General features: G+C 32.4%; 1 protein-coding gene across 3 annotated transcripts in view; it reads right to left on the reverse strand.

The window, feature by feature from the left end:
• Window positions 1-15456, reverse strand: part of LOC106456979 (semaphorin-2A-like) — an 80316-nt gene that overhangs the window by 11630 nt on the left and 53230 nt on the right. For all 3 annotated transcript variants that reach the window (XM_022382786.1, XM_013916361.2, XM_022382785.1), the window contains exons 5-10: window positions 11548-11610; window positions 10391-10498; window positions 6921-7026; window positions 4705-4869; window positions 1479-1600; window positions 842-950 (exon numbers count right to left, since the gene is read on the reverse strand). In XM_022382786.1, the coding sequence (XP_022238494.1) occupies window positions 842-950; window positions 1479-1600; window positions 4705-4869; window positions 6921-7026; window positions 10391-10498; window positions 11548-11610 (673 nt within the window). The remainder of the gene's footprint in view (window positions 1-841; window positions 951-1478; window positions 1601-4704; window positions 4870-6920; window positions 7027-10390; window positions 10499-11547; window positions 11611-15456) is intronic.

The following is a 15456-nucleotide window of genomic DNA, read 5'->3' on the forward strand; positions in this document are numbered from 1 at the left end:
TCTTTATTTTTTGTATATTCACTGTATTGTATTGAACAAACTGGTTATGCGGCCCGTGCTCGTCATTTTCTCAGTTATCTGGCCCGCTGTGAAAAAAGTTTGGTGACCACTGTTCTAAGCCAAATCAAATTTCATGTCTACCTTGTATAGAAGAGGAAATAAGAGTTTTAAAAATGAAAAATTTCCTCCAGTATTCACTTTAATCAATGAGTTAGTATTTATTTTAACTCTACCATGGTTATCACCAGTTATGGTTGGTAAAGACTTTTATACAAAAATATTAGATCTTGTTTTGTTAAAGAAATTATGCTGTACTTTATAATATCTATACATATAGCTAAATAACTTTTATAATGTTTCTTTCATGAATCGCAATAATGTTCCTCCACTCGGAACTAGTTTTTGAAATTAAATGTTTTACCTTGTTAATTACCATCCATATCTGTATGTTTCAATGAACAACTAAGTATGCCTGAGGTAAAGTTTGAAAGTTTATGAAGGTTCTATAAGTTCATGCAGACATATCTTTAAACCACAACTTGTTTCTAATTTAATCAATGTTGCTAAATAAAAATTGAGTCTATAAAATTCTTACAGTTTCTGGTCTAGGGAATGACCCAAATAAGTATAGTGTGATACTATCCACAATATTACTTTACTCTTTACTCTATCCAATATACAAAAAAAACAACAATTCTCCTATAAGCGCTACATCAACTAACAACAATTTTAGAGTATGGTAAATGACTGGTTATAAAAGTGTTAACACAAAATCTAATATGTAAGTAGTTAATTTATTGAACTGACTGATATCAGATTAAAATTGAGCAAAATAGCTTACGGATTTCATTAAAATAAAATGGGAACTCTCCAGGAATTGAACAATTCAGGCGTGCTTTCACAAAAGATGCCCAGTTCTTGTTAAGAATATTCTTTCCCCCTGTATCTCGCTAGAAAAACACAATACAGTTCTTGTGTTGAAAACATTTTATAAATTAGAAATTAGCTACATTTCAAAAATAGCAATAAATTAGAAGTAATAAAATTTAATGTGTAACTGTTTGATTAAAAATATGAAATTAACACTAAATCAACATTAAGCCTTTTTAATCTTTAAACAGAAGTAAAACCTAAAATATTTCTACGCCTTCCACAAAGGTGATTTATGAGAATCTTAAAGATGTCAATCAGCTAGTAAATTGTTAAATACCCAGAAAAATAGCAAAAAAAGAAAAAAATTGCATGTCAACTAAAAATGATGCCTGATTATTATTATGAAAGTTAATCAGAGAAAAATTTTGAGAAATAATTATCAACTTATATTATTATTAAATAAGACTTAAAAGTGTATAATTGAAGGACTTAAAAATTTGTTTTACAAAGATGAAAATGAAACATTTTCAAGACTTATTATAATACAACACAAAGAAAGAAAAATGTATGTATCAAATATCTTTGAAGTCATGTTATTCTCTCACCTTACAAACTCTAGCTACACGAGTATAAATACTCTTTCCACAATTGATATACTCCACAGCACTCTCTCGAAAGAAGAAATAGACGAAGTCTCCAATATCATAAGAACCAACAAACTGGGGCTCTGAAGAGAAAGAACAACACTTTAATACAAGATGGCAAAATTAAGTTTTAGATCTCAGTATGTTTCACTAAGAGTGCCAAAATAGGTGGGAAATATAGTACATGTGACACAGTATGTCACAAAATAGCCAAGTAAGCTGAGGTACAGGATCTATGTAGTTGGTTTTAAAAAAATAACAAACCTAATAACCTAAATACTTTAAGAAGTGGTTGAGTAACAGAGTTTTATTTTGTGATTTATCTAACTTTTATCTTATATCATTTTTCTAGAATCACTAATACAACTTTGCACATAAAAAAAACATTACATTTCTTGTAAAATCATTAAAAACAGTATATAATCAATATAATCAAGAATCTATCCCAGGTACTTGGGATCTACTTTTCCTTCTTGCCCTCCACTCCTTCCTATTCTGTGTCAGAGGCTGTGTTCATACCACATTTTCTCATGTCCTCTCTCACTATATTCATCCACCTTTTCTTCCATCTTCCTCTTGTTCTTTTCCTTTCCACTGTCATATTTATCACTATATATTCCTCTTCTCTTCTTTCCACATCACTAAACCGTCTAAAGAAAGTTGCTCTCACCTCCTCCATAACTGGTACTACTTTCACCCTCTCCCTAATGGTTTCATTCCTTATGCAGTGATCCACCTCAACATCCACATCTCTGCCACTTTCATCATCTACTACTCTTTCTTTCTTAGACTTCAGCATATCAGCATAATCAAGAATAACAACCTATATTTTTTGCATGACATAAACTATGCAAGCATGATACTTAACACGTTGACTGCCACAAGTAAACTCATAGTGCCGGGTGTACCAGATTCTGCCACTACGAGTAAACTCATAGAAAAGATTACGCTATTGTACAGTAAATATAATAATGCTGGCATCCCAGATAATGCAACAAATAATCTGCTGAAAGTTTGGGGAATACAAATCTATGTAATAATCATGATCAAATATGTATTGTATCATTATATGCACTACTGAAATTCACTAAGGTGTGCAAACACGATATCTCCACAAAGCTCACTTCAAGAAGAGATGGTTACAATGAGAAAATAAATGATTATAACTGAAATATGGTTATTCTACATGATCCATGGCATTGTTTGATCAGGTCTGAATCAATAAGCAATTGATAATCAATAAACTTTTTCAAAATATGTGATTTTGTTCTTTCAATGTTACAGGAACTAATAAGTTCTCACATCACAACCAAATCACAAAAAAAAATAATGTCCAAATGATTACAAATGTTTCTCTGTCTTCTTGTTTATCTGTCCAGTATTGAGGCACATAGTATTGCTTAAAGCAATTTTCTACACAGAGGGCTTGTTTTTCAGGGCAGATGTCACACATGTAGTGGCTTTCTCATCTCCTCCCAGCTTTTGTGCAGACACAATATGGTTTGGTTGGCTTCTCTTTCTTTTCTGTGAGTGGCAAACATGTGAGGTAGTGAAACACTTCATCTTCTGGAGTTGGAGTTGTATGTCGATCCTGGCTTTGAAGATCTGCCATGATATTTCCTAGCAGATGAATTGTTACCTGTTCATGAAACTTCAAGAGTTTCATTTGCTGTACCTTATTTTCATTGTACAAGATGTGGGCATTCAGAATAAATATTTCGATCATGTGAATGGCAATTTTCTTATAGAATTGTACGATCTTTCGTAGAGTTGAGTAATACAACAAGATTTGGTCAGATCTATCTATTCCTAACATGCCATTCTTGTAGTTGCAGACAATATTGGGTTTCTTCAAAACTTTACTATTTCACTTTGTGACAACAACTATCTCCATTCTGTGCATGTTGTTAATTGTGGGCATGCCCCGTTTGTCCTTCCATTTACAAACTACCACTGATTCCAACTGTTTCCATTCATGTTCCTCCTTCTTCAACTTCTTCCTAACCACATCCATTGGATTTTCTTTACAATCAAACCAGAGTGTTCCACATACATAAGTTGATTGCTCAGTCAGTTTTTCACCAGACCCACAGAATTTTAATAATTATCTGTGTATAAAACATGACCTTTGTCCAGGTTATCAGCTATCAGATCAAGTATAACAGCTGCAGCTTTTTTTCAAACTGGTAACTTCATCAAGGGAAGCTCCAGAGTAAAGACTGATTTTCAGCACCAGACCACGTGATTTGCATATAATTTGATTCCATATTTATGGCGTTTATTTTTTATATATTGTCGAAACAAAAGCCTGCCATGCCAAAATACCATGGACTATTTGATGCACAAATCTTTTCCTACGTAGTAAATGTGGACCATTTCATTACTGAAGTGACCCAGGAGAGGTCGTATCTTATATAAACGATCATCTTGGGGTTGGGAATTGACTGAGAAATGCCAAAAAACGTAAGAGCATTTGAAAGCAGTTGTGGCTCATAACACCACTGTGAAGTGATGTTTTGTATAAAATATCAGTACTCCAGTAATGCTCTAAGGTAGGTGGACTGTTTGGAACCATGTGAATCAACAAGGCTGGAAACTTTTTCATTTCTGTTGCATCAGTTTCTTTTCAGTATTTTGTTCACGGTTCTCTTTGCAATGGTCACCGTTTGGTTATTTTGACTGCTGCATGTTGGTTTGTTTCTGTGATTATAATATCCAGTAATTGATCATAATTGTCAACATTATCAGTTTCTTTTAGAAGCTTTGCAACTTGATCTGCATTCACAAGTGCCATTTTAAAGGGTAATGACAGTAGCAACAAAAAATACACGTGGTACATAGCACATGATTGCCAACTGCAGAAACTTAGTACCAAAGTCAGTTTAGCACTAATAATAGTGCTACAAGATAACTCGTACCAAGCATACAGAATTGAAAATCTGAGTTTTTCGTAACATGGTAATTCCCCACCAATGTATTAGAAATGAACTTATTATTACTCATGAAAGGGTAAAATTTGAAGATAAAGCATATTTATATGCATACTTGACTAAGCAAATGGGATGGATGTACACTATACGAGTCAGCATTCAACGTGTTAAATGGGATAGATGTATTCTATAAGAGTCAGCAGTCAACGCGTTAAACCCACTAATTTTTTTTGTCGAAAAACAGTAATTACACTTACTGTCCAACCACTTGGAGTCATACTTAATTGTTCGACTGAATGGATATAATCTTCTTCCTGTTGAACTGTCATAAAGATCTGTGCGAAATATAACAGTGTCAGCCTTGGTGAACTCAGCTACAGTACCACTGTACAACCCTGGAAGATCTCCTGGATTTCCATGTTCTGAAATAAAAATATTGAGTTACAAGAAGAATATAGGGATGAAAAAAGTACTCAGACATGAATTTAATTTTATATTTTAAGGTAATAACACTCTTGCATTCAAATTGACAATTACACAACTTCAAAACTTAAGCAAAGCTTTCTTACTTATTTATGTATTTTTGAGCATGATGAAATTATTACTTTCCACACCTAAGGTACAATGGAGTGATTGATAAATGATAGATGATTTCATTTAGTGTATTGTCCGCACTACCCCATACCCACTGGGGGGATTATAACAACATCACAGAATATAGTGGGCCTAGCATGGCCTGGTGATTAGGGTGTTTGACTTGCAATCTGAGGGTCACAAGTTCAAATTCCCATCACCACACATGCTTGTACTATATGGTTACTGACTATGTCAGCCACCTGGGTGTAAAAATTATTGGCTTACAAAAATACTAGCCAACCCCAAACTAAATGAAATAGTCATAATGAAAAAAAAAACACAAAAAACTGAGTATAGTAGGATTTATAAAGCTGCGGATACGAACAAAATTTGACTTTTGCTTAGCCAGTGTTCCACAGAAAGAAAACCAATGTTTCACCAATACTCAGTGTCTTCTTTGTTTCCAAAGTAGTTTCTGAATGCAATACAATAAGTGGTAAATGTATTAAAAATGTATTTCTAATGTAAGAAAAGATATATCTCTCAATCCTTTCTTCTATAATGATAAGTTATAAGGGTTTCAAGTGGCATCTGTAAAAATTGAAAAGATAAAAAGTATTAATAATAATTGACATCTAAGATTTATTTTAGAAGGTACATTGTCAGGTTTTATAGGGCCAGAATCTATACATTTGGTGTCTATGACTTGTTAGTGATAAATTTCAAATAAATTTCAATTTTAAAATAATATATTCAAAACAAGTCAAACACATGTACCAAAATTTGTCACACTATTGGTTATTGCACTTATATCCTGAGCTTTAAATAATTATCTCTTTTTTTGTCCAAGTCCACACAAGCAGTTTGATTACTTTAAAACACCCTTTGACAAGACAAATTATTCTCCTTTATCTCTGTTATTACAATACAAGCTGTGAAACTCACTTTAGAAATTCCCCATTATGGCTAAACTCACTCACAGTTTAACTTCACTTTTACTTTTGCTTTCACTAATTTAACTTACTTTACACTAACTTGATCGCCTATATATATATATATTGCCCAACTGAGGTTTAGAACTTTCTATTATGATTATGATTTAACAATACTCACTTAAAACAATGAGAAAAATTCAGAAGGTTCGAGTAACATGATGTCAATTCACAATAATTGAACAATGCAACAAATGATTCATAAACAGTTATGTAATCAAACCTGTTATAAATATTGCTTCTAAAAAATACTATATTTAACATTCACACTTTATGACTATGTAAATAATAACTCTCCTATTAAATTTAAATGAAACAGTTGTGTATATTTATAATATGATTCCATGCCAAAAAACAGTTAAATATTGAATGTCACTCTAAGTCTTATAATGCTTAAATTCCATGGAATATTTTGTGATATTACATGCATTAGAACCCGGCCAGCTCTTAAACCTAAAGCTTTACCACAAGATCAACTCCCACTCCAAGGAACATAAACACTGAACCCTCTAGGATCTTGTCCTCCTATCCTGATAATCGCTGCTAGATGCATATCATGTGTAATTATCGTCAGTATCTTCTGATATGAAATATTGTTCATGTCTTAGTAAGACAATAAATAAGTAGAAATTGACTGATTAAAAGTTTGTAGCTATTTTATACCTATGTAAGTCTAGAAAAACTTAAAAAACACACATGAAACTAAAAATTCAGCATTTTGGGAAGTATACCTATGGTTAGCTATAAATCCTCTAAAAAAAAAGGATTAAAGTTTTTACATGAAAATCTAACTTTGGGTAAATAACATCATTCGATTCTAACAACTCAAAACTTCATAAGATCTTTTTTTTTTTCACACCTCTCATTTTCTCTCTCTCTTTTTTTAAAAAAAGAAAGAGACTTACCGACCCATACAGCTGTTGCATTATCCTCTGGATCAAACGGGCACTTGGCAATTCCATTCCCAATACCAGGGTAATTTTCATGTCGCCCTAAATGTGAAAGATTGGCCTAAAGGCAAAGAATAAATAAAGTGTAATTTCATTCATGTGTCTGGGGGTATAAATGGTAAAACAAGCTGTTATCACAATGAGTTGGCTGGAAGGAAATTGTCAGCTCAACTCAACTGTTATTCTACCTTTATTCACAAAAAAAACATGATACTTCACATTAATAGTCACCAATTATTTTTATGCCACTTAGTAAAAATAAGATGGAAAAACTTCTAAACTGAATATCTTTATAAAAAGCTATTTGTGTACAGTCATTCTAATTTTAAGCAGATAGATTATACAGAAGGAAGCTAGTGAACAGTACACTCTACCAAATCCTGGACTACTCTTGTCTGACTGAACAGGAGGATATGACAATCATTTTTATAAATCACTTTTATAAATAAAAGTTTGGAGTATATTTTTTGTAACAATAAGACATGAATCATTAATTCACAGATTCACAGTCCAAGCTTGCTAACCACTAGGCCATACCTATTCCAAACTCCTAAAAATAATCATAGTAGGGTGATAATTACAACCTAATGGTACCTACCATGAAATATTAAGCTACTCAAAACAAAATCCAGACTTAAGCATAAGCAGAGAAAAATTCATATTCTACATCAAGTTAAAACACTAAAAATTAGAAAATTATTGGAACTGGTATATGAAAACTGAAGCTACAGTAGCATTAATGATAGTGTTAGAATAAATCTTTTGCATAAAAAATTTAATAACTGTGTACAGTTTGTTTTTTGTCTGTTTTCTGTTAAGGTACACAATGGGCTATATGTACTCTGTGACTGGTATCAAAACCTACTTTTTGGAGTGAACAGCCCTAAAGAAGAAAATATTACTAGTAACTTAAAGCTCTAAACCAGTGGTTCTCAATCTGTGGTCTGCAGGTTCCTTTCAAGTGGTCCACAGAAAGGACATAATTACAGAAAGGAAGTGAAAAAATACTGTGGTCCACCAAGATAAAAAAAAAGACGTTTGAGAACTGTTGCTCTAAACACATGTACGTGTTGTTTATTAAACCTAAATTACATAAACATTTGTTTTCATTTTGCAACATGTCTTAGTCCTTCAGCTACATGTACTCTTACGAGTTTTAGTATTCATTTTATAATAAACGTACTTCAAACAATTATAACTTGATTCTTTTTTTTTCCAATCATTTAAAATAACTAAAATTCATATCAGTCGCATTATACACTACTCAACAGACATAAGTGAAAACTGGGGTTTTCTATATTCTAGCTATGACAAAGTACAGTTACTGTCATTGAATAATTTCAATGACACCCCCGAGTTCGGTTGTAATTAGAGGAATGCATGCCACTTGAATATCCTTCATAAAGCCAAACATAATTCTGATGTTTGCTTGCTGACTTGTCATCCGGTCACTACTCTGAACTTAGGTATGCTAGTTATGCTATTGTGAAGTAATAGTTGTCTTAAAGGATTATTAACAACTGTATGAGTTGTCCAGGTTTCCAGGAAACTGCAGTATGGCCTGAAAGTAAGTCTAAATGAAGTAAATTAAGTTCATCAGTGTTTATTTTCCATGAAAAGTTACTGTGCAGCAACAATTTATACATCTTCATTATAACTACAGTTTGAAAACATACTAATGTGTTTAATATTAGGTACTAAACAAAGTGTTACGTAAATTTATAGCTTTAACTGTTAAACAAAATTAAAGGATCAACAGAGTTTTCTATATTCGAACTATGACAAGCCACAGCTAATGTTATTAAATAATGACACCCTTTTTATGCAAAACTAGGTCTGTCATGTAATTGGCATTCACATTTCATTTATCTAGAAATGTGAATGAAATGGTATGTTCTCAGGAATTTGAACAATAGCAATGTCTGAAGAGATCCAGATTGATAGTGATGCATACCAAGAGATATTTTAACATTTCTATGACACAGAGAGCAGTAGCTAAAAATTATTGCAGAATGGCTACAAGTAACACAAAAGTATTTAGCAGGATCAATCTACTACAAAAACTTATATACTCATTTTCTCCCATCAATTTACAAAATGTCAAACTACTTGAAAATAACCATAATAACTATTAATTCACAAAATAAAAACAAGAGAGAACAAAAACTGATCAATATAAAATTGAGTCTTTCTAGATCATTTAACTAAAGATATAACCAGGTATAAAAATACTGACACTTAAATCATTTGTATAATATATACTTCTGATACTGTAACACTGGAGTCTTAACAGCTTACGGCATAAAAGAACTATAATATTTATCATAGTGAACAAAAGAAATTATTTTTAGACATATTAACTGTGAAAAAAGATCTACAATACTAGTATAAATTAAGGTTTCTTCCATTACCATTGACTTCGGAAGATCCCAGACATACTTTTCTCTACTTGAAATCATAATGAAAAGAAAGAAAAACGAAGACAAAAAAGTATTTGATCATAAACAAGAAGGTTAGTTTCACGTACCACTTATCATTTAAAGAATATTTTCTGCTTTGGATGATTCATACTTTATATTATTTGCACACTAGAGGAGCACTAACCAAAACATAGTCTCGGTAGCATATAACATCCCTAATTTCAAACTATCAACCATAGGGAAGCAAGCTGTAAGCAGCAACCATTTTTACTTTTCAGTTTATTAGTTACTGTGTATTTTTCGTTTAACCATTCTCAAACAAATTGTTCTTATTTTATGATTTGATATGTGTAGTATGTAAACTATCCATACTTATGACAATTTTCAGAAATACAGATCATACTGATTGAAATGTTACCATTTTTCTGGTTCAAAATATAACTAAAGCACTTCTATAAGCAACTAATTTAGTTCTTAATTATTTTTTTTGCTTTTACTTATTTGTTTGTATTTATCTAACATTATTTCACATGGACACTAGAAATGATGGTCCTACTGACTGAAATGGTATTTTTTTTCTTGGTTCAAAATGCAATTGAAAAAGTTATACAAACAGGCAATTCATACAATATTAACATCCCAATTTGTATTGAAAAAAAATGTTTGCAAGCTATATTTACAACACTCAGGATACTTCTACTTTTAAAGCTAAGTATGAGTGACATCTACCATGATTTGTTACTGTATATCAGTTCACAAGTGAGGTTGAATTAGGTAACACTTCCAACAGAAATAAATACACACACACACACAATGACTTGTGTTCAAATTAACAGGGAAGAAAGGTCCCAAAGAAACAGAAAAACCTTTATACGAAGTTTCCTACATTCATCAGATGTCAAGATGTTTAAGCTTTCTTTCAGAGATAAACTTCTTTATATTCCAAACCATTACCTTATGATTTTCCATAAACAACACAGTTTAATCATTAACTGATAAACTTACATGAATAATCCAGTCCATGGGGTTGTATGCATTTGTTCCACAAACATACAACTTGTTTCCTTCACCAACTGGCTGAATAACTCTGATGTGATTTCTACAGTCATAGTACTAACCCCAAAACAAATTAGATTAGCTTTACTATTTTTAAATGTCACAAATTTGAAATGTCTATTCAATCTTAATAGCTCAATTATGACATGATTTTCTACACATGATATTAAAATAAATTGTGGAATTTAGATAAACTGATGTCCCACAAATAAGTTTAAAGTATCTGCAAAATTAAAATGCTAGAATTATTACACAGAGAATAAATGGAACATATACAGCAAAGGAAAAAGAGACAATAGTGAACAAATAGACTTTTATTCACAAAAGCACACGTTTATTACCAACTGACCAGCTTCTTATTCATTATAACTCTAACTAGCTGCTGAGGTTGTACAGGTGTTTCACATATATGCATAGGACACACACATTTCTAAAAAATCAAACTATAATGCAATTTCAAGTCAGACAAAGGATCCAAGAGCAGCATCCCATACTCCATATGTTACCTATTTCACTAACTATTAGAAATTATATATTTATGGGAGAGATACCCAACTCATACCAATTTGTATGAGTATCTGTGTCACCCCTTGAGATGGGCTTGCCCCACCCAAAGAAGTGAAACAGACAAAAGGCCAACCTGATAAAAGCTTCTATGATATGGCTATTGCCATATGTAATTTTAAGTCCTTTACCTATGATAAAAGAGTAGCACATGTTTAAAACCTGTCAACATCAAGAATGCCTCATGACTATAAGTAGATGTGCATGGAAGTTTAGAACAATTATCTAATTATAACTGAATAAAGTTATATTCAATATTAACTATGGAAAAGTAAAGTTTGTGGTTATTTCAGCTATGACAATATGAAGGCTAACAAATACAAGTGCCACTGAGAACAAACTTCACATGCAAATATTACATTAATTAATGGCTTTCAGTTCCTATGCTTTTATGAATACATACGCAAATTACTCTTAAGATATTTTAATTACACAACACATTATTAAAAGATAATCAAAATGATAAAAAAAACACTAAATTGAATGGCATTAGACTAAGGAAACTACATATATGTTGAGAGTAAAAATTATTAATAACTTACTTTAGATTTGCCTTTTGATACACAATTTGAAATACTTGATGGTGTTAATATCAGTGAATCAGCCTAGAATACATGAAATGCAAGATAAACTTTGAGTAATGCTAAAAAGTAGTACTTACTGCTTGTAATCAGAAAAACATTTTCATAACCAATGTTACATATTTGTACAAAACTTTATCCTCTAAAATGGCAACAAAGAATAACACAATGATACAAAAATTTAAATCTTTACAAAGATTTTCTACCAAACCATCATGATATGGAAAAGTTTAATGACAGGCTCAAGTGATGCCAAAAACCATGAAATAATGAACTTTTCTTAATTCTTTCTAAATACATACTTCAAAATTAGGCTGGTTCATAAATAACAGTAAAATATTTTTAATTGTTTTTAACTACACAGTTCAAAAGGGAAAAAAATTTCAATTGTTAAAATCAAGCTGCTTCATCAGTTAAGATTTTTCAATTGTTTTTTAATCTAAACTTCAAAAGGAAAAAATTTTCAATTTTTAAAATCAAGCTGCTTCATTTTTAACAGTAAAGATTTTTTAATTGTTTTTAAATTTATAGTTCAAAAGGGAAAAAAATAATTGTTAAAATCAAGCTGCTTCATTTTGAACAGTTAAGACTTTTTTTAGTTGTTTTTAAACCTACTGTTCAAAAGATAAAGTTTTCAATTGTTGAAATCTGGGTGTTTCACTTTGTACGTTTGCACTGGTTCCTTTGGTCTTTGTAATGTAACCAAACGTGTACTTTTTTTTTCCAGCCTGAATTACTAAGGTCTGGGTGTCAACTAAACTGGATTCTAACCAACACAATCCCACTGTGTCTTTTTGTCCATCTACTTTCTTCCTAACATTCCTACACAAATACGGCGGATTCTTGTAAAGGAAACATATTCCCTGTCACTCCTATAAACCTGTCTAGCCTTGACGTGTGTAGACAAGCGTTCCTTAACTTCGTCACTTCACAACCCGCTGGTTCCGTGCCCTGCTACTTAGTTGTGGTTTTAGTCTACAACGACAAAACTAAAGCATTAAAGAAAATGCAGAATGACTGACTCCAGGTACAACGCATTCAGTAGCCTGGTATGAAAAGCGAGCCACTTCAAGGCCTTGCATACGGTTCTCGAGAGAGAGAGAGAAAAAGAGGCTCACTTAGCGAAATCCAAACTTTTTAGTCGCCAAAACCATTAGGTCTCAACGAGACAAGTCAGAATAAGAGTGGTAACATCTTATTATACATACAGCACGCTGAGTCTAGAAAGCATTTCAAGTATTGCCATTAATTCCACTTTACGACATAGAAGCTGGGAACATCGATTCTGTTTTCCTTTAGAAAGACTCTATGGAGAATAAATACATATATTACCACTTCATTGCATGAAGTCAATGCAAGACTTCTAGTAATTAAATAAGGCGGATTCACATGGACGTCAGATATATATGTAAAAGTATTTCAATTGGGCTATGTTTTAGAACACTAACTTCACATAAAAATAATTCCAGATAGTAAATCTACTTAATTATTCTGTAGGATTGTTTGTAATTAAACACAAAGCTACAAAGTGGGCTATCTGTGCTCTGCCCACCACGGTTATCTAAACCCTGATTCTAGCAGACATGCCGCTGTGCTACTGGGGGGCTATTCTGTAGGAATCACTTTTATTAATACTACACAGACTGTTATTACAAACCACACGAAAACATAACTGTATTTCAGAACCCATTCCAGTATAACAGCAATCTAACATGATTTATTTATTTAGTAAATCTGTACATTTTTGTTATTGTTTAGTCAACATGGAGATAAAGAAAAATCCAAACTCGGGTTTAATATATCTTTACCACATAATGTATTAGCAAAAACATTATAATAAGCTGAAACTAAAACTGTCTCTTCTAAAAGTTTATTATGTTATGAGAAGGTGAAAATCGACACTGGGCGAAATTCGAACCAAAGATTTGGTAATTATGCTATTATACTTGGGCTTTATTTATAAATAATGTTCAACATATTCGGTTTAAAGTGGGGAAAACATAAAACGACGATTTAGACAGAAAGATTAATATCCAAGTTGTCTAGCACTGACAGGTTAATAAGTACAAAAAACTGACTGTACAGAAATTGTATCTGTAGAACGTCTGGAACTTAAATACGTCGATGTATATGGCAGCCTTCAGAGGCAGCTCAAAGCATGAATTGTTTTTAGCGCAGAAAAAAAAAGAATTAGTTTAAGCTCAGACTATTTAGTTGTTTTTCAAATATCACAAGACAAGAAGAGGAATAAGAATGAAATGTCGAAATTTCAAGTCAGACAAAATAATCCTAGTGCGAAATCTCACAATCATTACATTATTAACGTCAAAGACTATTCTAAGTAGCATATTCAACGGAGAAAATTCACAATTCTGTCATTCCTTGAAGTGTGCTTGCTCATTTCAGGGAGTTGACACAGACACAGAGTCAAACTGGTATAAGTTCCATGAAATAGACGTTGTCGTATTTAACTTTTACCTAAGCAAAAGGTTTGTTTGGTTGTTGAATTTAGCGCAAAGCTACTCGAGGATTATCTTCGCTAGCTGTTCCTAATTTTGAAATGATCAATTAGAGAAAAGGCTGTTAGTCAACACAATTCACCGCCAACTCTTGGGCTAGTCTTTACAAATTAATAGTAGGATTGGCCATCATATTATAACGCCACAACACTGAAAAGACTGGCACGTTCGGCGACGAGTATCGATCTCGTGACCAGCAGATTGAGAGACAAACGCCTTAACTACCAGCAAAGGAATTATCATTTGTTTATGACATTTCTACATCTGTTTTATAAGCCTACGTGATAATTTACAAACGTTATCCGACTATAGCTTACTACAGATATATTTTAAACTAGTTATGGAAGAGTAAAATTAATAGTTATTTCAAATATACTTTGATAAACAGCACATTTAGTTTTACATGTTGTTTTAAGTTGGTTCCCTCTAAACAATTTTAATTGGGGTATCAAAAGAGAGTCCTGTGTGTGTGTTTTTTTTTCTTCTTCTTTTCCGAACTTTTACTTTAACATTTTGAACATATATTTGAACGTTAAGCAAGGAGACTGGAATGTTCCTACCTTGAAAGGTTTGCAAGATATTGGACATTCAGACTCCTCCCACTAATTAAAATAATTTTCTTCTTCTTCAGTGGTCTTAACATGTAACACTTACAGCGTAAATTGTGTACAGCATATTATAAAATTTTCCTTTTTAACGAATAAGCTCTATACTAGAATCCAAAGTAAAAACAAAAAGTCTATACGAATTTAATTACTTGTAAATTATAGTCGCTCTTAGAAAATTTAATTACTTTTAGACTCACGAGCCTCGTCATTCCTAAGTATTAGCAAATACCACAGTTCTAATTTCTGCACGTCATGAACACAGATTTAATAACGTCAGAATTCTCGTACATCCGTGTAATAAGCAAGATATATTTGGTTACCCGAACACTTATTTTTTTGTGCGTCCTTTCTCCCCAGTGGCTCAGCGAAAAGTCTGAAGGCTTATAACGTTAAAAACTGGATTTCGATACCGGTGGTGAGCACATCACAGATAATCCATTGTGTAGCTTTGGGCTTAACAACAAATAAAAATATTCGTCCTTATACTGGCATGGCCAGGTGGTTCGGGCGCTTGACGGCAATCTGAGGGTCGCGGGTTTAATTATGAGTCTTATAAAAATATATAAATAATTTATGGATGCTTTCATGCAGTAAGGAGATTGTTTCGAATACTAGCGCTAAACTATGCATCGGCTATCTGCGCTAACCGTTCCTGGCCCGATATGGCCAGGTGGTTAGGGCGTTCGACTCGCAACCTATGGATCGCGGGTTCGAATCCCGTCACACCACACATGCTCGTCCCC

The sequence above is a fragment of the Limulus polyphemus genome, unplaced genomic scaffold (genome assembly GCF_000517525.1).
Source record: "Limulus polyphemus unplaced genomic scaffold, Limulus_polyphemus-2.1.2 Scaffold277, whole genome shotgun sequence".
Classification (NCBI taxonomy): Eukaryota; Metazoa; Arthropoda; class Merostomata; order Xiphosura; family Limulidae; genus Limulus; species Limulus polyphemus.